At 37.8% G+C, this 26,208-nt stretch overlaps 1 protein-coding gene across 1 annotated transcript; it reads right to left on the bottom strand.

Moving 5' to 3' along the window:
- Positions 1 to 24,136: 24,136 nt before the first annotated feature.
- Positions 24,137 to 24,745, bottom strand: LOC141612921 (uncharacterized). Its single transcript, XM_074431669.1, has one exon. It carries the CDS (start codon positions 24,743 to 24,745, stop codon positions 24,137 to 24,139), a length of 609 nt encoding a protein of 202 aa, XP_074287770.1.
- Positions 24,746 to 26,208: the final 1,463 nt, after the last annotated feature.

Genomic DNA, 26,208 nt, shown 5'->3' on the forward strand with positions numbered 1-26,208 from the left:
ACATGTGAAACATTCATGTATGCTCATTGATACGGTCGTTTTGTACCAAAAATAAAAACCTAAGTTACTACCAACAGAAGTCAGCGGTAAGTAGGGTCGATCTCCACAGGGAGGCTAAGTTGCTATCTATCTGTTTAATTCGGTCTGTCAGGGTGTCACAGAAATGGGGGTTTTGAATTGATTGTGAACTAACTAAACTACTGAAACTAAAGGCAAGAGAAGGGAATAAAAGAAATTAAAAATAAGAGAAAGGAAGTATGCTAGGAGTCGGTCTACCGTGGCAGCTATCAGATCTTATACTATCGGGAATACTAAGGCGATTAGACTATTGATAAGAAGAGCTATGGTCGTCACCTTTCGGTCCTTAAACCGCCCTAGAGCGTAAACAGCTTAACTTTCGCCCTCACTACAATACCCTATTGTAATTAAGCAAGCCTTCCCTTCCAATCTTTCGATCTAGGTCGGGGTTAACTAAATTTATGGTCTCCTGCATGCATTCATTCGACCGGATAACAATTAAATTGCCTAATACAATTCCTATCGCAAGACTAATCTATATAAGTCAATTAAAACATCGCTACCACGGCTTCCCTAATCCTAACATACTAGGGGAATTAGCTATGCATAATTAAAGGAGAACAAGAAATAAAGAAAGAACAAATAATAAACATTAAATTAAATTAAAGAGAGAAAAGGGAAGAAAGGATTACTGAAATAAATGATCCGGAAATGAAAGAACAAAAGTAACAGTAGCAGTGACCGAAGAAAAGGTAATTAGAGAGGTGAAGAGGGAGTGAAGTAACGTATGTTCTACCCTTTTTTATTTATAGCCTAAAAACATAAAACCTAATCTAAGCTTAACGTAAATTGAGGCCCAATAGCTTTTAATTGCTCGATCGAACAGTTAAGTCACTCGATCGAACAGTTTCTGCGTCTGTTTACTCGATCGACCAAAAGATAAGGCTCGATCGAACAGTTGGCCACTCGATCGAACAGTTCTTCCGTCTGTTTACTCGATCGACCAAAAGAAACTGCTCGATCGAGTGGTTCCTGGTTCCAGCTCGTGTTGGTCTTGTAATTTGGTCTTTGACTTGGCCTTTTAGCTCCCGAAATAGCTTCACGCATCCCAAGACAACAATATTTCCCGCTCCAAATGCATGCAAAACGGACGGTAAATGACTTGATTTCACTACTTTATGGCTCATTCCTGCAAATAAGACAAGAACTTCCAAAGTATGCAATTCGGGGCATATTCGTAGCAAATAACTACTAAAATAGCATAAAGATGCGTGCAAGAATAGACTAAAAAGACTATATAAAATGCACGTATCAAATCTCCCCAAACCAAACCTTTACTCGTCCCCGAGTAAACTAAATGCAACTAAAGGAACGGAAAAAGATAACTCAGAGCTAGCTTAACTTGTCTACTTGAACCAATTTAATGCAACAAAGATTAATAGTTTAAGCTAAGCAGTCAATACGCAAACGAATTATGAGTTGTTCAGAAATATAGCCAACCTATCGACCTTGCAAGACCAACAAAATCGGACTCTCTCGTGGTCACTCTTCTCAAAAGAAGCAAAGGGTGAATATTTATATGTAAAAGAGAGAAGAAAGGACAGTCACTCACCTAACTGCGACCTACATAGCATGCATGCAACAAAAATGAAAGACAATTCAAGGACTAATGCACACACTCCAACCAATAATGTCCGTCACAGCCGAGGGCTTACAAATAATCTGGGAGTAGTGAGGTTCAGGTGAGAAAGGGCAAAACATGTTATGGAGATGTGGAGGTAAAAGCGTCAAGCTAGTTCCTAACAGGACCATATACGACCGTCCCAATCTCAACTGACTGAAAAATAAACACGAGTGCCCTTCATTGGCACAAAACTCACCATCAAAATACACTATGTCCTCAAAAATATATGAATAAAACGGAGGAGGGAGACCGTCACAAGATAAAGATAAGCATATACAGTCTCGAAATACAACCAGTTCAAAAATTTGATAATTTTGCTTCTCTGGTTTTCACGTGAACCACCATGTCTTTTTTTTTCATTTTTTTTTCTTTTATTCACGTATCATCTTTTTTCCTCTTTTTTCAATTCTTTTTTTTTTTTCTTTCTTTCCTCCTTCCTTTATTTTCCAACAACTCCATACAAAAGAGATACGGCCAAACTGCGGACGAAAACTCATACCACAAAAGAACATACTAACTAGCTTGACTAGGCAGGCTTAGTTTGGGATGTAGCTAATGGGTCAAAAGGCAAATTTGGCTAATGTGGAGCTAAATGGGTGAAAAACATAAGGAAAGGGAAATTTGTAAGGCCCTCCCTGCATGTGACACCAACCACGAACCCGAATATGTGCATTTTGACGAGAAATTGAATGTCATAAATGTGCAAAAGAGACGAACATGCTATGCAAGGAGTACTACTCAAAATTCCTAATGAACTGGTCATGAATGTCACCAGTTATGGGCTCTAAATCTCAGAATTTTTTAAGTAGTTTGCCAATTTATAGGTCAAGTCTAAACAATCGCCTTATATTTGAAAGTAAATTCGTAGATTATGCGTATGACAAAGCTAAAAACTATCAACGGAAGTGCAAGGCTCAAGTAAATTGACAAGTTATAGTGCATTATCATCATGGAAATCTACCGTTCCGACTCAACCTACATGCTAAAATAAACGTGAAATTTTTTGAATTTTAACAATTTTTCAATTTTTATTGAATTTTTTGAATTTTAACGAAAATAAACAACAATGCAAACATAAATTAAATGTGATAACTGAAATGCAATAAAAACAATATGCAGACACAGATATGGATGCATAACCTCCCCAAACCAAACCGTACAATGCCCCCATTGTACCAAAACATGGAAAGGAAAATGCAAACTAAAGGAGGAAGAGAGTAAAAGCGGAAAACTTACAAGACATCATAAAGAGGGGACCTCCCCAAACCGACCATGAAATGGGAGGTTGCTAAGGGCCCAAAACCGTCTCGTGAAGCTAATCCAAGTCAAAAGCGTGAAAGGGCATCCAAAACCGGCTCGATCGAAGAGAATTGCAATCGATCGAGTAGTTCCTCATCTTGCGGTGGTCGATCGAGTAGATTAATCACTCGATCGAGTGAATTTAGCAAAGACAAAAGTGCTCGATCGAGTAGAATGACTACTCGATCGAGTGATCCTCGGTGTAATTTCTGCAAAACGCAATAAAAACAGCCCGCAACTAACAAAGACAAGCTTAATCGAGACCGTCTATGGTATAAAACCATTTATTACAACTAAAATTAAATAAAAAGCAAAATAAAATCGTCGGGTTGCCTCCCGGGTAGCGCTAGTTTCGCATGGTCCCAGCTCGACCTTCTTCTCATCATCCAACAACACAGATCATTGGCCCACTACTAGGCCTCTGACTAGACGCGGTAGCTTCAAGAATCGCCAAAGTGGACATCCGGCCTCACCACTTGGCAATGTAAGAACAACAAGACTTCCCACAAAGATCCGGGTCCCAATCTATCACCTCATCACGCAGCTTTTTCCTAGACGGTGTGGCTTTATCAACACCTCCTCCTGGGTCGTCTATCCAGGCAGTTCCCGACTTCATGCTAAGAGCACCCATCTCACCTCCCGGGTCTTTGAACTTGTCAAGACCTGTAGAAAGAGAAACAAAGACATGTTCCTCCAAGTCGCTCCTGAACGGGGCGGAGGCGTCATAAAAGCAGCGGCAATAATATATGACCGAGAAGGGCTATCGTGACTGATGTATCAAAGGACTCTTCATGAGGGGCATCATCACAAGGCGTGATGTGCACGGGTTCCCTAGGGTCATCAGACTTAGTAAAAACCAAGTCCTCCCCTCCGACCTGAAAGGTAAGTGTCCCAACCCCGACATCGATAATTGCGCCAGCAGTGCACAAAAATGGTCGTCCCAAAATAATGGGAACATTGCGGTCTTCGGGTATGTTTAAGACAATGAAATCTGCGGGAATATAGAAATTCCGATCCTAACAGTACGTCATGTAAAGCTCCTTTGACCCGAACATAAGAATGATCAAATTTAGTCAATGTCGTTCTAAGCAGCGTGTAAACTTAGTGGTCCCAATTTCAACGCCAACGACAAAGGTAAAATGTTGACACTAGAATCGAGGTCACATAAAGCATTATCAAACGAATGGGTCCCTATAGAACATGGTATAGAAAAACGAATCGGTCGACATTTTAAGGGGTCCATTTCGAAGAAGTCTTATTTGCACTCTTCGATCATAGCAACGTTCATTACCGTCTTAACATCACTAGTGTCCCTCTTAGACCAGTTAATTTGACCGATAAATTGAGAATAAGAGGGTACCTGGGCAATCATCGCTTTGTAGTGATCGGCGATATTGAGATCTCTGACACGGCCCGGGAATGCGGTGTAAGCGGCAATTGTTGTGGATAAGGAACTTGAACGTAGAATAGAGTTGACTATATGTTCCTTTTTATCGCCATTAGAAATAGGCATTATTGAGGTATAAGTGCCGCCCATAGCAAGGAAATTCGATCGAGGTATCGAGTACTCAATCGAGAGCTTTCTTCACTCATATTACTCGATCGAACGTATCCACAGACTGTTCGATCCAGATCTTGTTCTTCACCGTGCTCGATCGAATGGACTTGGTGGACCTGTTCGATCGAGGTTCTCCTTCAGCTGTGATCAATCGACAAAAGATCTCGAGTCATTCGATCGTGGTGATCCCCTTCCAGCTTCGCTCGATCGAGTGATGGATGAAGAAGTTCACTCGATCGAAGTTGATTTTTCACTCGATCGAGTGTCCTGATTGCACGCAACAAGTATTAATTCCAAAAACTCGCCTAAATCATCCTCCGGGTATCTTCATGAAACGGAATGGTGTTGGTGTTGATAGCATACACCGTCTCACATTGCTCTTGCTCAGTAATTAATTGATCATACAGGAGCCTCTAGCTTCTTCATACGGCTATCAAATTCCGCACTAGAATTATGACACCATGAGTGCAAGTGCATTTATTGTTGACTTGAGTTCTTCCACCTCATCATTCCTAGCGGTGAAGGGTTGGTTGCGGTGGAGACAAATAACAAGGCTCGTTGATAGCCTTGTTGCAAAGAATGATTGTGGTCGAAGAGCGACATCATAGTAATTACCACAACCCCAAGAATCTTTCCTCTCCCAATTGGCAAGATTTTTCATTTGAGCTTCAAAGTGAGCAATAAGTCGGGAAACGAACGTCATCTTGGCAAAGAATCGAAGGTACTCAAGCCTTCCCTTCGATAATCTTTCTCTGAAAACTGACTAATAGACCTGTAGACTTATCAAAACAGCGCTGAAGAAAAAGATTAGAACGGCCTCAAGGTACTCAGTCTTCCCTTGAGGCAAAAAACAGACAAAATTAAAACAGATAAAAAGCGCCCTCACCAAGAACTGACGCCAAAATTTGATACGGTCGTTTTGTACCAAAAATAAAAACCTAAGTTACTACCAACAGAAGTCGGGTAAGTAGGGTCGATCTCCACGGTGGAGGCTAAGTTGCTATCTATCTGTTTAATTCGGTGTCAGTGGTGTGTCAGAAATGGGGGTTTTGAATTGATTGTGAACTAACTAAACTACTGAAACTAAAGGCAAGAGAAGGGAATAAAAGAAATTAAAAATAAGAGAAAGGAAGTATGCTAGGAGTCGGTCTACCGTGGCAGCTATCAGATCTTATACTATCGGGAATACTAAGGCGATTAGACTATTGATAAGAAGAGCTATGGTCGTCACCTTTCGGTCCTTAAACCGCCCTAGAGCGTAAATGTGACTGAACTTTCGCTCCCTCACTACAATCCCCTATTGTAATTAAGCAAGCCTTCCCTTCCAATCTTTCGATCTAGGTCGGGGTTAACTAAATTTATGGTCTCCTCCATGCATTCATTCGACCGGATAACAATTAAATTGCCTAATACAATTCCTATCGCAAGACTAATCTATATAAGTCAATTAAAACATCGCTACCACGGCTTCCCTAATCCTAACATACTAGGGGAATTAGCTATGCATAATTAAAGGAGAACAAGAAATAAAGAAAGAACAAATAATAAACATTAAATTAAATTAAAGAGAGAAAAGGGAAGAAAGGATTACTGAAATAAATGATCCGGAAATGAAAGAACAAAAGTGAGAGCGTTGACCGAAGAAAAGGTAATTAGAGAGGTGAAGAGGGAGTGAAGTAACGTATGTTCTACCCTTTTTTATTTATAGCCTAAAAACATAAAACCTAATCTAAGCTTAACGTAAATTGAGGCCCAATAGCTTTTAATTGCTCGATCGAACAGTTAAGTCACTCGATCTTTCTGATTTCTGCGTCTGTTTTTACTCGATCGACAAAAGATAAGGCCTGATCGAATTACCCACTGATCGACAGTTCTTCCGTTTTTTACTCGATCGACCAAAAGAAATCGCCGATCGAGTGGTTCCTGGGTTCCACCGTGTTGGTCTTGTAATTTGGTCTTTGACTTGGCCTTTTAGCTCCTGAAATAGCTTCACGCATCCCAAGACAACAATATTTCCCGCTCCAAATTATCTCTTCCTCCAAATGCATGCAAAACGGACGGTAAATGACTTGATTTCACTACTTTATGGCTCATTCCTGCAAATAAGACAAGAACTTCCAAAGTATGCAATTCGGGGCATATTCGTAGCAAATAACTACTAAAATAGCATAAAGATGCGTGCAAGAATAGACTAAAAAGACTATATAAAATGCACGTATCACTCATAGAAAGGGAAACTAAGTACACACCATTACCGACAATCAAACATTCTGAGTAGACTTCACAATTCTAGTAATTAGACGGGCTCTTCAAATTGTGAACAATTTTTGACATATTTAGTATGAATTAACATTACTACTACTACTTCCATGGTTTAACCCTTCAACATACATTCATATTCAACACAAAATCTCAATCATAGGGAACGAATTTCGATTTGGGGCACTTTTAAGACGAAGTTTTAAGGCAAATTTTGAGGTGAAAATCATGTAATTCAACTTCCCACATGATATATGCAACATATACTACTCAATTTCATCACTCAATCATGTAAAAGACACACAAAATCAATTTGATTTCACAAACCCTAGAAAATTCGTCCCCAAATCTTGAAATTTCTATTCAATTTTTAGCACAATAAACAACAACAATCATAAAAGGGAAGCATGTGGATCATATTACAACAATTACAAGCAACTTTTCTTCCATATAAACCGCAATTTCAAATTGTTCTACCATTCCAATAGTTTCTAAGTGATGAAAACATTAAAATAGGAAAGAAATTCATACCTTAATCAATTAGGAAGTGCAAGAACGAATCAAAGCAAAGAAAATTACCCAAATTAATCACCACAAACACGAGGCACAAGAGCTTTAGAGAGGTTTAGGAGGTTAGGGTCTGCGAAAGATTAAGAAGAAATAGGAAGAATGAGGAAGAACAAGGGTTTTAAACACGCGAGAAGTCCCCGATCGTAGCCTACTCGATCGAGTGCCTAGGGTACTCGACGAGTGCCCTCTACTCGATCGAGTAGGCGCTATTTCATCGAGTAACCGTAGGAAATTCCAACATCTCGATGTCATAGCTTCCTAACTAGATCGAGTGAGGTCTACTCGGTGCAGTAAGCACTCGCATTACTCGGTCAAGTAAGGTTGAGTACACGGTCAGAATTACAAAATTAACTGAAGGTTCCTGCAAAACAATATCACGTGTCGATTCCCAACCAAGTTCGGAAGTCGTCACTGGTTATCGTACTCCTCCATATATTACCATTTCTAACCAAATATATCATACAGTCTTATCAAATAAGATTCACATCACATCATTCTATCATGAACTTCACTCAACACGATTTACCTGTTACCGAGTCATCCATGTATGCAACTATCCCATTATATCATGTCTAAACTTGTTTTACTACATTATTAACAAATTTATACTCACGCTACTTGAAACACATAATTAACGATAAATTTCCATGTATTGTCCAAGTGTATTAGCAACATATTCATGCTTCAACATAAACAAATTATTCTACACAAATTAATCACCACACAAGCGGAAACTTTCAACCATTAAACATTGCATATACCCATTACTATTTTGATAATTCTCATTATAACTCAACACTTCTTTAGCTATCATTATTATGGCTACTGTAAGACTTATAAACTCGTATAGAATCGCCATCACTAACAACCTGGAATAAACACCAACATTACCACATTCCATATCACAGCACACACCTCTACTCTTTTCACACACTTCTATCGTATAGAATCTTCTACGTTTCTCATTATCATCACATACGCACCTTAACTCCACCACAAATTCACCATACACGATTCTAACGTAACTATTGTACCGATATTAACTTCAACAAAGATTCAACCACAAACAATTCTCACATAAACTCCATACACGTTAAGCACATACTTACTGACTCCACATTCTCATACCCAGTGACTGGCTCAAGCACAATGGGGCCAAGATTTTGAAATGAGGGTGCCTACTCACCCAAAATATAGCATCGGCTGGGGCTCCCATTACACATACACCAGGTTCATTTTATTAGACTCACCACGTTCATTAGGTTCATTGGTTACGAGGTTCCAAAATCGCATTAAACTCGATACCACTTTCAGTAACACCCCCATATACCGAGGAGCCTTAACCAGACCTTCTTTAGCATATAAAGGCATTACCATCTCGGTTGCCCGAGGTAAGTAATCATCAAAAGTCGATAAAAGAACCATTACAGTTATATCACAAGGGTTACAACCAACTAATAAAATAAAGGTACAACTCGTCAACGACACACTATCTCTATCGTAACTGTGTGACATACCCCGCCAGGACCCTATCAACCACATCAACACCGCTAAGACCGAATGCTCACCATAAGGGATCACTACACACACATAAACAAACAAGACAACCACACAAGGTCAAGAATCGAGACAAGACACAACATTAACCAACAACAACCGTCAACACAATATAAACACAAATCTCACACAATCATACCCACTCCAATCAATCTCGTTGACTGCCCAACCGACCACCACAGTAGTGGGACCGCACTGTTCCCACCTAAGCCCGTTCATCATACCGAGCGATAACCCCGTCCCATTAATGCACATCCTCCCATGGCGGGTTCCACGGAGGGCGAAACAGGGGCGTGAAGCCACTCCCGCAAGTGACTCCACCGGCCCGAGGACGCACCTCGAGAACCAGAGACAAACAATCATGATAAACCGCAATACAACAACAACCGACATCCAAAGATATACACCAACCAACTACCACGTATACCAACTATACGGCCACAACAACAATACAACATCACACAACAACCGACACTCTAGACATTCAACAGAAACTGAGTAGGCGAACCTACCTTTTAAGCGATCGCGACGATTCCATGTCCATACACGCAAAACCCAAAGCAAACAAGCAACATCTATACACACAATATAATCATCTATCACTACCATTCTAACCCTAATCGAAAAAGACAAAGATACAGGATGATGATGATGACGACATACCTACATGAGGAAAAACGGAAAAAGGATGCCATCGACTCAAGCTATGCACTCTAGGGCACAAGGACCTTCAAAGGCTCCCATGGAAGGCATATGGTGAAAGGAAGAGGAAGGGACAACATCTAGGTTTAGAAGAAGGAGGCGGAAATGATTTGCGGTTTTAGGAAAACACGATTATAAACCCTCGTTGAAAAGACGCTACTCGATCGAGGTAACTAACGATTCTCGGACGATTACTCCATCGGTATCAAGCTACTCGGTCGAGTAGCCTCTACTCTATCGAGTACCACCCACAACTCAAGACACAAGGTAACTATGGCACGTAATCCAAGAACCATTCATCGCTCCCAAGGTCGATCAATTTGGTCAACGGGTCCCTAAAAGGCGGGTATTACACATACAACCAAGTTATATCTTATCGAGCTTATGTGTAATTTTTTTGAGCTTTCTTAAATTTAACTTTTTTTATGTTTGAGTGAGTTCGAAATTTTATGAAGTATAGCTCTAGAGCTTCTTTAAAACAAAACTAAAACTTTATTATATAGCTCGGGTTTTAGAGCATACATTTTGGGTACAATCAGGTTGTAGGATCTATTAACGCTACCCAATGACTATCTATTTGTATTTTTGTGAGAGGGACTACCCGTCTTGACCTTGTGACGGATAGTGTCCGTCTTCAATGAGAATTTTGTGTAAAAGGAAATCATTCACATAATTGGCAAGATGTTAATTGGGTAAATATTATATTTTCAAATTTTGGGCAAAAAATATAACAAAATCAATGTTAAAAAATATCAAATTTTATGTCCCACCATTGCCCCGTGTCATTACATTTGCTTGTGGGTGATAGAATATTCTATACACCTAGGTCAACTGAAATAAGTAGCCTTTTTGTATTGGTTGTATAGTAAAGAATCTAAGCTCTATAATGAATTATTTGAGCTTAGACTTATAAATTATGAACTTTATTTGAAAGAATCGAGCTCAATTATAAAAACATTGATTTTAAAAAACTAAAATGAAATTCAAGAATAGTATATACTAGGTAGTATCCCGCTTGTCACTTATTACCGTATTAAAATTTTATTATTTATAATTAAAGAAAAATAATATAATTCATATATGACATTTAATATTTTTATACTTATAAATAAAAATAAATGAATTTTTCTCAAATTTAATTTTTTTTATGTTTAAGTACAATGTTTTAAAATAAAATACATACAATTTTAATTAAAACTAATAAGTGATAATTAATTATGCATGATCAAGGTTTTATAAATAAATTTGTGACTAATTAAAATAAAATTTATTCGAATAATGCAAGAATCAACATTAAGTCCTCAAGTTATATCATTTCTGACGTTACGTTCCAAATCAATTAATATTTGTTCAATATGATGTGAATATAATTTTATACAATTTTTAATTTTTTATGTATAGTGTATGATATTTATGCATCAAACATATATGATCCAAACTCATATTATTCAAATGTTTTGATTGTGTCTTGCATGTGGTATGCCATCAAACATACTTATAAAAATTTGCACCTTTTGTTTTTCTAACAACTATATATAACGATATTTAAGAATTTTTTATTAATAAAATAGATTGAACTTTCTCAAATATTAATACTGCAGGAGTAGAAGTCAGGTGGTTAAAAGCTTGAATGAAATTCTGGAATACTAGGATTCAAGCCTCTACAAGATCAAAATCTCACCTTTTACAAATATAAATTATCTCACCTCATAGGAGTTTTCATTTATCAACTTTATTTGAAGCCAACTCCATTTATTTCACGGGCTACGTGGCTCCGCACCATAAAGCTCCCATATCATCAATTCATTGTACAACCCTCATTTTCACTCTCTCAAATATATACATCATCGATATTTTATACTGATTGATTATCTTTTTTTATACAATTATTTGTTTATTTTATATTTTTGTGAGAGTATTTTAAAACAAAAGTAAACAAATAATTTGAAACGGAACAGTACTTATTTGTAGAATATAAATAGATTCTTGCTAAAACTGACTTTGGAAAATTACATCATAAAATAAATTAAATCCAAAAATAGTTAATCAGCTCAAATTTACCATCACGGCATTAATCAACGCATAGTACCACAATCATCTTGCTCCATTGTGTTGTGTTTTTTTTTTTTTTTTGACATAGAAAAGTTTTTACATTTTTAAACATGGCTCACGGAATCCATAATGATGTGCTAGCGATGTAAAACTGAATAAGACAAAATAGAGTAATAGTTTCCTAATAAAGAACAACAACTAGGAGGCGATCTCCATGAAATCCGGAAAACTTGATGGCGGAGGACAATGGACTGGTCATGACATCTTCACCCGAGATACATCAACCAAACTTGTGTTGCTCCTCAGGTTGTGTGTGTTTTCTACTTGATATTGAGCCAAGTCCTTCTTCGACAACCGTCAATCTATAAACTATAAATGGAGTATTAGAGTTGTTGTGCTACTTGTTCAATATGTTCAGCCATCATTTGTTGCTTAGCAGATCAATTTCTTCTTAACAAAGTTACATAAGCGCAAGTTTACTGATGTTTCCAACTTTTCATGAACAAATTTCTAATATTTGATGATTAAATTCATAGATTAACGATTTATTATTATAGATTTATAACTGAAATTTAAGGCTATTTATTATTCTTAATAAAAGCCGAATTTAATAAAGAGTGAAACTGAAATGGTGAGACTTTTGGTTATAGCCTAGGGGAAGGTAGTGATGACTTGGGGGAGTTCAAAGGATTATTAGTCAAAATTATATTGCTTAGCAACTTTTATATTCAAGACATTTAAGGGGCGTCGCTTTAAGGAATAGAAGAATAGCTCTAATTTTTTGTTAGTTTGGAAGTGTTCCATAATAATGACGTGTAGCAAATTCCTACTCAAAGTTAGGTTTTTATTTATTTTATAGATTATTTGTACTTATCTAACGTGAAATTATACCTTTTATTTTCAACATAATGTTATCGTTAAACCATTTTATATCTAAATAGTAAATATGCATGAAATAAATATTACGGAGTACAATTTTAAAGAAATTTATTTCACTTTGAAAATACTTTTAAAAATATTTTTACCAATTTTAATACAATTTATGCACATTGGAGAATACATCACAATAAATCCAAATTTTAAGTAATCGAAGAAAGTAATTTAAAATGTATTATAGTAGTTGTGTAAAAACCTAAAATTTGAAATAAGTTTTTTTTTTGGAAATAGAATTGTATAAATGATTATAGATAATTTTGTGATAAGACTTTTGGTTAAAAATAATTATACTTTGCTTAAACTAGGGGACAATTGCAAACGGAAATTTATTGATTTAGTCTTACAACAGTAACTTTTGCTCCAGTCATTAATTCCATAAATTGTAGGTAGAGAATGTCAACTAGCCCTTTCGCAATTAGACATTTAGACACGGCAAAATTGACCGAATAAGGACCAGGTTGACTCGACCTAGTTTAACCAGCGAGAATGTTTATATTCGCGTAATGGTTGTTTATCATCAAATAACCTTCTAACATCCCACCTAAAAAAAAGCGACCAAAATAACTCAACTCGACGACCCGGCGAATTCTTGCAAACCCAAATGTTTCACAGATTGCGGACTAACCCTTGACCCACGATCAAGCGGCTTTGTCCAGGTCTATTAAAATCACCTTATATGCAGGGCTATAAACCTATAACCCATAAGTCCATAACCCATATCACTTCATCCATTAACTAATGTTTTCCGGTTCGCGAGGTATAATCTGTAATGGAATTAAATTAACGGTTTTTAACGTATTTTAAGCTAAGGCGTAGAGTAAAAATTAAAAGAAATAAATAAATGTATTTTCAGGTAGAAATAATCATTCATGTCTAATGAGAATACAATCATACAGCACGAAATGTAGAAGTATGAACTATGATCGTTCCTTTTGGTTTCCTTCCTTTTCTGTCAACTCTAATCTGAGAAAATTATCATCTTGATATGTTACTAGAATTGATTAATTAAATCTTATACTATCCGTTACGGTCAATTATCCCTTCGATTTTGACAATGTTACTTAAAAGATGGAAGAGGAGTGGAACGTCAACAGATTCTTAAATTAGGCGCTTAACAAGGTGGTTTGAACGATCAAATCATTATCAAATTCATTCTTAAAATAGAAAACGCTGATGATTGACTGTTTGAGACTTAGACTGAGCAGAGTAATAACAAACATCAAAATCCTAAATAAAATCATTCTTCCTGTTTATATATGTTACAGTGTTACTCCGTATATTGTATACCTGCCTTCCAGTCATTTGGTTACGTATTCTATTTATATGATCAAACATCAGTACCAGGAAGTATACCACCAAAAAAATGAATTTTTCCAAAGGGTTTTATGTTCTTGTATTTTTCTTCAATTATTTCTTACAAAATCTTCATTATGTGACACTAACTTGAATAACTTCCTTCAAATGGTGAAGAAATTCCAAAATATTTGTTAAATTTGAAAAAAAATATAGTATGAATGGATGGTAGATAAGAAGAAGATTGCGCGAAAATCCGGAACTTGGATTCAAGGAATTTGAGACTAGTAAGCTAATTAGAGAGGAATTAGAGAAATTGGGTATTGATTATAAATACCCAATTTTGCTGTTACTAGTGTTGTTAGATATATTGGTACTGGAAGCCTCCTTTTTGTTGCATTGAGAGCTGATATGGATCACTCTCCTATTCAGGAAGTATCTACGAATTAATATTTACAATGTATGTAAAAGCAAATCTTGGGAAAAGTTTATAAAATGAGGTAAACTCAAGTACTTTTTTAATTCACAGGTTATGATATTTGTTTTAATAGATTTGTTTTACCTGATTTTGTGTCTGACGGCCTTACCGGGGACCAATTGATTTGTATTTATAATTGAATATTGACATTGTATGGACCTGACTCGCGCCCATCAAGAGTAGGTCTTTGTAGTACAGCATTTTGGGAGATTGGTTAAGAATATCTTACTCAGTTACTCCAACTAAGTATTGGTCAGTTACCGTATTTATACGGTAAGTAGATTATACATCCGATAAAACTCAAAAACATTATATATAAGCTTAGTTAAATTTGAGTTTTAGCTTTAAAAACAAATTAAAATCTAAATTATAAATTTTGATGTTTCAGGAAAAAATACACATATCTTGCCAAAAACCAAAATAAAATTTGAGATAATAAGCTAAAAAAAAATATACATATCTTTCAAAAACAAAATAAAATCCAAAATCATAGATGTATGATATTCGTTTTTCTCAGTATAGGGTTGCTATTGAAATTTCTGCTTGAGAAGCTTTCGAGACGTGGGAAAATTGTGGTTTATCTTTTGTCTTCGATGCAAAAAGACAGTGTTAGAGGTTTGGGTGTGTTCTAAATCAGCGTTTGCGGATGACAGGATTGAAAAGGATTTTTGTTGTAGGAACTAGTGGAATGGGAACACAAAAGTAAGTCCTGGCAAAATGCATGCTTGTGGTCATGATGCTCATGTTGCTATGCTGCTTGGTGCTGCAAGGATCCTCCAAATGCATCGAGACCAGATACAGGTAAGTTTATAGCCGTGTTTGCTTTCTGATTTGGTATTTCTAAATTATCGCTGTTCAACTGTGATAGAGCTGTTAAACTATGCAATGCAGGGTTATTAGATCACGATCACGTTGTTGATTTAGTCTGCCAGTGGTAAATTGTAGGCTTGCAGCATTATACAGTAGTATTTAACAATAGACTATTGACTTAGTTGTTACAGTTTTCGCTGCCCAAGAAGTTCCTTATGACGGCTAATATGCAATGAATATTTTCTGACATGTAGTAGTACTTGTAATGCATTGAGATAATATGATATGTTAGTACCTTTCAGGGAACCATTGTTCTGGTATTTCAACCAGCGGAAGAAGGATATGGAGGTGCCAAGAAAGTGATGGATGATGGAGTTCTGGACAATGTTAAACCATCTTGGTTTACATGTCAATTCGATGTTGCCTGGAGTCAAGTGTATGGAAGGTCGGTCCACTCGTGGCTGGAGGTGGATTCTTGAAGCTTAGTGATCAAATCAAAAAGCGGTCATAGAGGCTATTCCACATCTGTCTGCCCATGGATCCCATATTGGCTGCTTCTAATGTCATTGTTAGCTTACACCACATCGTTTCATATGAAGCCAGTCATTTGATGCACAAGTAAACTATTTCCTTCCTGTTCTCAGTTGTCGATTTCTACATGGAGCATGAGTATTTGGCTCCATTTAAATGAAAAACATTAAAGATGACTCATTTTGCGGGTCATTAGTGTAGGAAAGTTCCAGGAGGTGAAGCATAATGTCACTTACTGTTCAGTTACCATCGGGTGGAACATTCCGTGCCTATTGAGAGACAGTTTTTCACATCTCAAACAGCGAGATTAAAGGTATGCCTCATTAGCATCTTGCAGTATTGGAATCAGCTTGCAATTGATAAAAGTACCAAAAACTAGACTGACATAGTAGCCACGACCCGAATGACCCGACCCGAGACCCGAAAAATGCATCACCGAAAGTGGCCAGTGACCCGAGCCAGCAGCCGACCCCTGTGTGACCGATTTAAGTAACCCAAAATGACCCGATTGACCCAAGCGACCGAAATGACCCAAGCGACCCAGTTATCCCGACCCAAAATGACGTCCGAAGTAGCCGAGCCGATACAAGTGACCCGGCCCGAAAATGATCCGACCCAATGTGACCCGACCCGAATGACCCATTTGTCTGGCCTCGAGTTCCCGTGTTGTGTATTAAACTATGATTGATCGTTATTTTAGGTGCTCCTGTTCCTTCAGTCCTTTGTTGCTAGGTGAAAACACCTTTCTTCTGTCCATGATTTATTAAACTCCTGCTAAAACAATGTAGCTCAATAATTCAGGTCATCATAAGTCAAGCCGCGGTACCGTGCACTGCAAATGTCGATTTCTTCAACAATTTTAGAATAGATTTCCACAGCCATAAATGTGAAATTTTGCATAAATTCTTCACAAGTCATTTCCACAGATATGCTTGGAGCTCATAGTGTTAAAGAAGCCCCACAATTGTGCCGGGTCCGAGGATTTTGCCTTTTACAGGAATCACTGCCGGAGTACATGTTCTTTGTTGGCTGAAGAACAAGTGAAAGCAGGATCAGAACACACGAGCGTATGGGCTTAGTGAAGAGGTTCTTCTTGGTGCATCTCTTCATGCTTCCCTAACTCTCAGGTACCTTCTTGAAAAGCGACCAGAAGCACATTACAGAGGATACATCGGCGAACTGTGACACGGTTTTTGTTTTTATTTTAAAAATTGCTCTTGATCATCTAAAAGAGGCTACATTTTGAAATACAAATAATTTGGTACAATGTAGGTACTAATTCTTCTGTAAAGTCAAAATCAAAATTCAGTTCTTTATTTCCATGAATGATTCATTAAGTTTTAATGGGAGTACTTTCATTTGATGCAATTCTCGGCGTAAATTTCATAATTAAGTCATTGAGCATTGTCTATGTATTGTTAACAGCTTATTCCGATAGAATAGCAATCAGCTCAAGACATGTTAATAGCAGACATTTCATCGTGTGTTTCCTTCAAGTTGAGGGTGTTATTTTCTTGTTTGAGTTATCATTATTAGCTTGAAGGAAATAATAGTCACTAAAAATAACGTCTTGTGCCCCTTGCACCACTTCAGAGATCTCAAGCCAGAAGGAATCCATTTCAGATTCTCGGAAATAACATCGTAAATGAGAAGTAATTTTTAGTAAAATTAATTTACATGTTCAAGAGCAAATTTGGAATAAATGGAAAAATAGGGGCGGAATAAATAAAATAGGAGGCGTGATTTTAGAGTTAAAAATTTTCTCCATGTTGAGTAGTACTCAATTTTTAGAGTCAAAATTTTCTCCATTTTTCTAAAAAAAAAATGGAAAGATTATTACCTATCAACGGTCAGGATTGTATTTAGTGTGTCAGGCGGTTCCCGATTTATACATAAATAAAGAATTAATATAGTATAGAGGAGATACTATTATTAAATGAGTTTGTAAGAAAAAATGGAGAGAAAAGAAATGGTTTACGATTTATACATAAAAATAAGCAGTTTACGATACTAGTATTTGTTAGGTAACGCAATTGTCCAACCTGATTTTGTTCAATGTTACAAGATGTCCATGTACATAAATTACAAAGATTAGAATGTACATGGTGGGGAGTTCAATGAATTATATTTGATTCATTGTATTAGCTATGGACAAGGGAGACTAATGTCTTTATGAAGATGTTAGTACATGGAATTTGTTCCATGGGCTTTCCTATATAAAAGATGGTTTTCATTTTGAAAACAACACAGCAATATCTCACAGCAAATATCAAACAAGGTGACAAGCTTGGTAGAAAATTGAAGTTGGGTTTTGAGGGTGAGAGCGATATAGCAGGTGTTATAATACAATAATTTAGGAGGTTATTAAAGTGCCGTTTAATTTATTAATGAATTGATCTTTTCTTTCCAAAAAAAAATAATTTAGGAGGTTCTCAGGGTGATATTAGTGGCATTGACTAATATTCTTGGAGGCTAAGGGTTGTTATCTTATATTATTGTGGGTTTTGAATTGGTATTAATTCGGGACAGTTACGTTATGCGTACTATATTATTATAGTGGATTCTAGTCGATTTGGCTAGTGGGTTTTTTTCGATTTGGAAGGTTTTTGTAATACCCGCCCTTTAGAGACCTTTGACGGTGTTGACCGACCTTGGGAGCGGGAATAGTCTTAGAAGTGAGTGCCAAAACCATCTTGGGTGGCGTGTTACGGGTGGTACTCGATAGAGTAGGGGCTACTCGATCGAGTAGCTAGGTTACTCGATCGAGTAGGGGCCACTCGATCGAGTATGTTGGGTACTCGATCGAGTACCGAGTTTTCAGCGAGGGTTTTATATCGCGTTTTGTTAAATCCACAATTCATTTTCGCCACTTTCCTCCTATCCTTCAGTCGCCTCTTTCCTTTCCCTTCACCACAAAACCTCCATGGAAGCCTTTTGAAGATCCTTGTGCCTTAGGAGAGTGTCACTTGAGTCGGGTAGCGGTCTTTTGCCGAGTTTCTCCCTATAGGTATGTCATAATCATCTTCCGTGTCCTTGTTCTTTACGATTAGGGTTTGCTTGATAGTAATGGATAATTGTATTGTGGTTATAGGCTTTTTGCTTGATTGTGGATATGTTGTATATCGGCATGGATTGGTTGCGATTGCTTAAAGGTAGGTTCGCCTTCTCGGTTCTACGTAGATGGTCTAGTGTGTCGATCGTTGTGGTTGTATTGTGATTGTTTAGTATCGTTATTGTATTGTGACGGTTGTGATTGTGATTGTGGTTGTTGTCTCCTACGGTTCTCGAGATGCGTTCTCGGTGAGGGAGTCACTGCGGGAGTGGTTTCACGCCTAGTTTCGCCCTTCGTGGAACCCGCCATGGAAGGGGATGTGCACATTAATAGACAGGGTTATCGCTCGGTATGATGAGCGGGGCTTAGGTGGGAACGGCACGATCCCCCATCGCGGGTAAGAATGTCCGATGGACGGTCGGTGACGAGTTGGTTGGATTATTGTGATTGTGCGAGATGGTAGCGTGTATTGTGTTGATAATCGTAGTTGCGATTGTTGTATCTTATCTCAAGACCGACCTTGTGTGGTTTGTTTGTTTGTTATGTGTCTGTAGTGATCCATATGGTGAGCGGTCGGTCTTAAGCAGTGTTGATGTTGTTGATAGTACCGAGTCCGCGAGGACGAGTCTTCACGAGATATGATGGTCATAGCGAGTAGTCTTTGAGTTGTATCTTCTATTTTGTTAGTTGGTTTAAATCGCTTGTAATATAAGATAATAGTTCTCTTATGGACATTTGATTATTACTATCCCGGCAATCGAGATGGTAACGCCTTATATGTAAGAAGGTCAGTTAAGGCTCCTCCGAATATAAACACATTGCACTGGCTTGACTTAAAATATTGTTTATCTTAATATTGCTTACATTTATTTACTTTACAGTTTAATTGTCAATTGGTTGCTTAATGGCGTGGGAGATTGACGCTAATTTCCCAACAAGATTAGTGGTTGCGCTACTTGTCCAACATGTTCGGCCATCATTTGTTGCTTAAAGAAGATCGATTTTTCTTCTTAACAAAGTTACATAAGCGCAAGTTTCTTGATGATTCCAACTTTTCGTGAACAAATTTTTGATATTTGATGATTAAATTCATATATTAACGATTTATTGACCCATAGATTTATAAGCGAAATTAAAGGCTATCCCTCCATTCAACTCCACAAGGCCATTATCTCTTTTGACACTATTCACAAGCCGACATTCAAATTCAATTGTCTCGATACATAAGTGAAAATATATTCATGTGAGATCTTATTTGATTAGTCTTTAGAAGTACATTAAAATATTTAACTTTATAATTTTTGCAAATACGTAACTAAAGATATTTTTGCAAAATCATTTCCGCGTTGGCAAACGTGATAAAGCATAATGGCCTTGTGGAGTTGAATGGAGGGAGTATTTATTACTCTTAATAAAGCGAATTTAATAAAGAGTGAAAACGAGAAATGGTGAGACTTTTGGTTTATAGCCTAGGGGAACGTAGTGATGACTTAGGGAAGTTCAAAGGATTGTTAAAGTCATAATTATATTGCTTAGCAATTTTTATATCACAAATTCTCATTGAAGACATTTACATATCGTCATGTTTGTGACGGATACCACTTTACCTCACAACGTACTCCACTTTTTCTCTCTCCGCAACACTATTCATGGTCCCCTTTCTCCACTAACCCATTTTGTTACCATTTTATCTCACAAAATATCCAGCCACAAATCAAAACCCGAGAGGAGACCAATTGTTTTTATATTCAAAGACATTTACGTCGCTTTAAGGGAATAGAAGAATAGCTTCAATTTTTTGTTAGTTTGGAAGTGTTCCATAATAATGACATGTGGCATAAATTCCTACTCAAAGTTAAGCTTTTATGTTATTTATAGATTAGCCCCTTCACTCTCTATCTAAACGTGAAAATATACCCAATTTTTATTTTCTGCATAATGTTATCGTTAAACCATTTTATGTCTAAATAGTAAATATGCATGAAATAAATATTACGGAGTACAATTTTAAAGAAGTTTATTTTACTTTAAAAATACTTTTAAAAATATTTTTACCAATTTTAATACAATTTATGCACGTTGGAGAATACATCCGCAATAAATCCAAATTTTAAATGTCGAAGAACGTAATTTAAAATGTATTATAGTAGTTGTGTAAAAACCTAAAATTTGAAATAAGTTTTTTTTTTTGGAAATAAATTGTATTAAGGATTATAGATAATTTTGTGATAGACTTTTGGTTAAAAATAATTATACTTTTATCTAAATTAGGGGACTTAATTGCATGAGGAATTTATTGATTTAGTCTTACAACAATATTTTTAGGGGACTTAATTGCCAAAGCGAGATTTATTGATTTAGTCTTACAACAACCATAACTTTATCAAAGATTATCTTAGCCCGTAAATTGTAGGTAGAGAATGTTTTTTTTTTTTTTTTTTTGAAAAGAGGGCAAAGCCTGGAGAAAAACTAAGTAGTAGCTATTACACGAGGAGTGGTAACTCCAAATATGTCCTCCTAAGGATTGGAGCGTAGCTCGTTAAAGGGAATATCTAAACGCGTAATTAAAGTACTCGAATTAACTCCTTTGTTGGCCGGAAAATCACATTTGTTCGCTTCCTATAAGAGTGCTCTAGCTTGACCCTCCATTTGAGAACCCTTTATTAGATCTTTGCATCTTTGACGAGAAATTTCAAGTCGTTGCTCACTAACCGGTCTTCATTTATGAGATCGACACAAGGAGAGTTGTCCATATGTATAATAAGCTTTGGAATGTTGAGCTCCCTTGCTCTTTCTAGTCCCATTGCCAACAAAGTGCAAGGATTTCGGCCTTCATGAGGTACACGACCCGCACGAAAAGAAGTACAGTGTAATAAAATTAATTGCCTCATCTCGAAAAATTCCTCCTCTCTCTTTGGACCGGGTTTCCTTTTGACGCACCATCCGTATTCAACATTACCCAAATGCGGCGGTGGTAGCTAACGAAGGAAAATCGGTAGCATGTCGAGGAATAGGAATAAAGAGGTCATGACGATCTAGAGCTTGTTTCGTGCTAATAAATTGTTGGAAGAAAGCACGAGGATCAATTGGGTTCTTTCCATCTCGACCAAAGACCACATTGTTGCGCCCATCTCCAAATCCACCAACAAGTAATAGCGAAGTTCATAACAATCTTCCGGAGAGGACTGACATAGGTTACTAGCATTCTTAGTAATCACTCGTAAGCGGTAGATTGTAGAAAAAAAAATTATTGCTTGGATTAATGCCCTTGACTTCCATAATTGTTTAGAAACATGGCGGAGCGGAGAGGTATTCTACGCTGTACGCTTTGCGCACGTGACACCTCGGGGCGAAGGGTCATCCCCATATTTCTTCTAACTTGCGGGTCAGCGTTCACCATAAAGGCGGCCATGAGAATTTGTTAACCAAAGGAACATACGGATCCTTTGTTGGGCCCGGTAATCTCAAATTATACGTAACAGCGACTCGGGTAGTGGTCATACTCAATTTCCTTTTAAATAACCCAGCGGATTTAATTGTAAACTTCTGGGAGGACGTGCCTTGCCAATATAATGAGTCTTCCGGGGCTCGGTCATGAACTGGGAATCTGGGGCAATACGAAGGAGGATGGATTAACGACGATAAGTGGTGAACAAGTCCATTTTCACCCATTAAACTCACACATATCAGTCGCTCTTAAGAATGTTTTGCGGAATAGGATTTATGTTATGATCGAAGAGCCAATCTCTAAAATCTACCCGGGCGTGGTCCCAAAACAGAGGATTCTTCTTCCATTCTGCATTGCGATGCTGTGCCTCCCATTTTAATTGTCTTGGATTGTGAAGAGATTCCTTGAACATTAGACATACTTTTCTTGGGTTTGGAAAGATATCAATATCACATAGAGTTATTACAATATTTGGCCCGAGCACCCTCGACCATAAACTATTTGGTTCAGCTAGAACCCGCCACCCGAGTTTTGTTAAAAAAGCTGCATTAGCTTGTCTGGCAGAGACGATTCCCAAACCTCCCCGAGACTTGGGTTGTTGTACCGTTTCCCATTTAATTAAATGGATTGATTTTTTATTTTCATCGCCTCCCCACAGGAAACGCCTGGATTTGTCTATGAATCCACGAGATAGTACGCAGATCTTAGGCTGTTTGCATACTATAAATTATTACCAGTAGTCCAGGTGATTTAACCAAGTTTCCCTACAGCTAGAGGCGACTTCTTTGTAGCTGGCTTCGCTAACTGTTCATCTTCTCTTCTAAATCTTTCAAAGTGTGACGAGGTTGCCCTACCGTATTAATAGTAGCGTACCTAGATAGTCCCCTGAAGTGTTGTTTCTTCAAAACCCAAGCCTTAGCGATGCAATACGTACAGCGGCGATGTTACCCGAGAAAAGACACCTGGCGACTTGGCCATCTTCGATTTTCTCTCACCGAAGCCTCACAAAAAATTATCGGCCTGTCGCGTAACTAGAGCTTGCTCTTGATGCTTCCCCAAACAAGACCATGTCATCATGAAAAAAAGATTAGTAACCAGGAGGGTCCATTTCGACCAACCATAATAGGCGCCAATTTTATTTGGACTTCAAGGTCGATAGCTTGTTGTAATTTCTCTAAACACATAACAAATAAATAAGACGATAGAGGATCACCTTGTCGCGCCCCTAGTAGGGTGAATTGCCTCGATCGGTTCCCCATTCCATAAGACTTGCATTCTCGTTGAAGTCACACATTCCATAACAACGTCCACTAAGATCCGGAAAGCCCATATCCTTCATTGCATATCTTCTATAAAGCTCCAACGAAGCCTGGTCATATGCTTTTTCGAGATCAATCTTTATTGCCATGAAGCCAGCTTCCCTTTTCTTTTCCTCCCTTAGAATGAATAACCTCTTGGAAAACTACTATGTTGTCCATAATTTGTCGACTTTGGTACAAAGCCACTTTAGTCCTAAAATAAGATGTGGAAGGACCTTTTTATCAGATTGCTAATATTTTTCTTGATTATTTTATAGGCTACATTGCATAAAATTCGATAGGACGGAATTGAGAGATAGTCTCCGGGAGAGGAGACCAGGTATAAGGACTAAATGAGTATCATTAAGGCCCCTTTGGCATCCCTTTACCAAAGCTTTAATGACCATATCGCATGAGACTCGGCAAGAATAATGTCCCAATTTCCTAGAAAAGAGCAGAAAGCCATCACGGCGGTGCTTTTCAAAGCACCCATATTATTTACTACTCTCTATTTTGGCAATATTAAAACGGTCTCAGTTAACTTGATCCCAATCGCATTCGAGAAATCCTGGAATAAATCACGGTAATTTGTCATTTACATATTCCTCTTGCTCTTCCCTGTAAAGTGCTTTGTAATGTCCTTCTAATTTCTTTAACTTCAGACGGCTCAGTTGCCCACTCTCCATTTTCTTTTTTCAGTGATGTAATTCGATTGCGCCATCGCCGAATAAGAGTACTGACATGAAAGTAAGACGTATTTCGATCCCCATCCCGTATAAAATTCATCCTCGACTTCTGGTACCATAGCAGTTCTTCTCGGGAAAGAACTTCGTCGAGCTCGCGTCTTAATTTCGCTTCCAGTTTAATGAGATAATTAATTCTTTTCAATGCCAGTTCTCTTTGACAACCTTCAATACGAGCTTTCAGTTCCCTTTTTTGACGGAAAATGTTACCGAAAACTTGTTGATTCCAGTCTTGCAATTTCGAGGATAGACGGTCCAATCTTTCAGTAAACGCACCCTGTTGTGACCAATTTTTATCAATAAATTCTTTAAATTTCTCGTGCGTTAACCAACATGCTTGGAACCTAAATGGACGATTCACGGCAGCTAGAGGTGCGAACCCATTAGGAGAAATTAGCAGCGGACAATGGTCGGAGGCTAATGCAGGCAAGTGACGGACCATAGCATTTTCAAACATTTCTCCCAATCCGAGTTCACAAAGTGCTCTGTCAAGACGAGCTCCTTGTCTCGTTTCGACAATATTTCCGAGTCAAAGCGTGCATAGGTCCTGTAAAACTTGCAAATTCTATCAGTTCACATTCTTCAATCAATTATTAAACCTTTCACATCTCGAGCCATGTGCTATCGCCACCATGTCTTCGCTCGGAGATCTTGTTTCGTGAAGTCTCTGCTAGCAACGGGGGATATTGTTATTGCTTACGCCAAAAGCTTCGGCTCACCAAAGTTCGTCTGTTTGTCGGATGCAGGCCAGCATAAGCGGGCCGAGAAGAACCCACGTTGATTCACCCCAAACTAGCTACTTCTATTGTAATAAATTGGTTATGTTCCATCACTGGAGTCACACTAACAAAAATTCGTTTCTCCAATACGACCATATTCCGCCACTATACCTATTAGGTGACCTCATTGAATTATCGCAACCAAGTATATTTCCCATTTTTATTGCATGCTCTTCTCCCATATGTGTCTCCACTAGGCGAGGCAGGACGCTTATAGGTTTTAACAACTTCCTTGATAAGCGCGTTTATTTTGGTTTTACTACCGGTTCATGTACATTCCATACCATGAAGGTGATATGGGGTAAGTTGGGACAGAAGCCCTGTGATTCGTAGCCTCATGTGATCGGGTAAATAATTGAGAGATGATGATAGGCACGACTTACGTGTTGAGTAAATTATCAATACTCCATGGTATAGCTAACTCGATCTCTAGGATTGAAGGATTGTCCTTCATTGTGAGAATTTCACATCCATTATCGGGCACTCAAGAAATCATCACCGCCATCTTTGCAGGAATGACCATCTCCGACGATTCGACACTCTCAGTGCTTTGTGTGGGTGGTATCACAACTATGTGAGGTTAGGAGACACCTTGGTTGCGGTAGAGGTCTAGATAGGAAGAATGTAAGGGTGTGGATTCATTGTTTGGTTGAATTTGGATGGGGCGTATCATAGAAGTTGTAGTAACAGAGGTGGTATTGCGAGTTTGCAGGTTTGACGATGGTGCGTTTGATATTTTTGGAGTTGAGGGGATATTGGTAATATCTTTTAGGGTATTTGAATTACTGGGAATATTATTGGAAATAGAAGATTGAGTATTTTTATTATTTTGGATAGTATTAGGAATAATATTAGAATTGGAAGGTTGGATATTGTAGACACCTCGTTTCTGCACCTCCCGCAAACCACCCGGTGATGATTGGGCCGCATGTTTGATTCGCGGAACGATTAGTGACAGATTCAGTAAGATTATCGTCAAGTGATTGCTCAAATATAAATGTCAACCTCTTAGTTGTCATCTACGTGCCGATACGGTCGTTTTGGCAATAATTAGAGTACATTCGGAGTCCGGGTCAAAAACCGTCTCCATTTTCTCGATAGTCGTTAAATCCCGAGTCGAATGTTCGGAATGTTCCGGATA

Source organism: Silene latifolia, chromosome 11, assembly GCF_048544455.1.
Source record: "Silene latifolia isolate original U9 population chromosome 11, ASM4854445v1, whole genome shotgun sequence".
Classification (NCBI taxonomy): Eukaryota; Viridiplantae; Streptophyta; class Magnoliopsida; order Caryophyllales; family Caryophyllaceae; genus Silene; species Silene latifolia.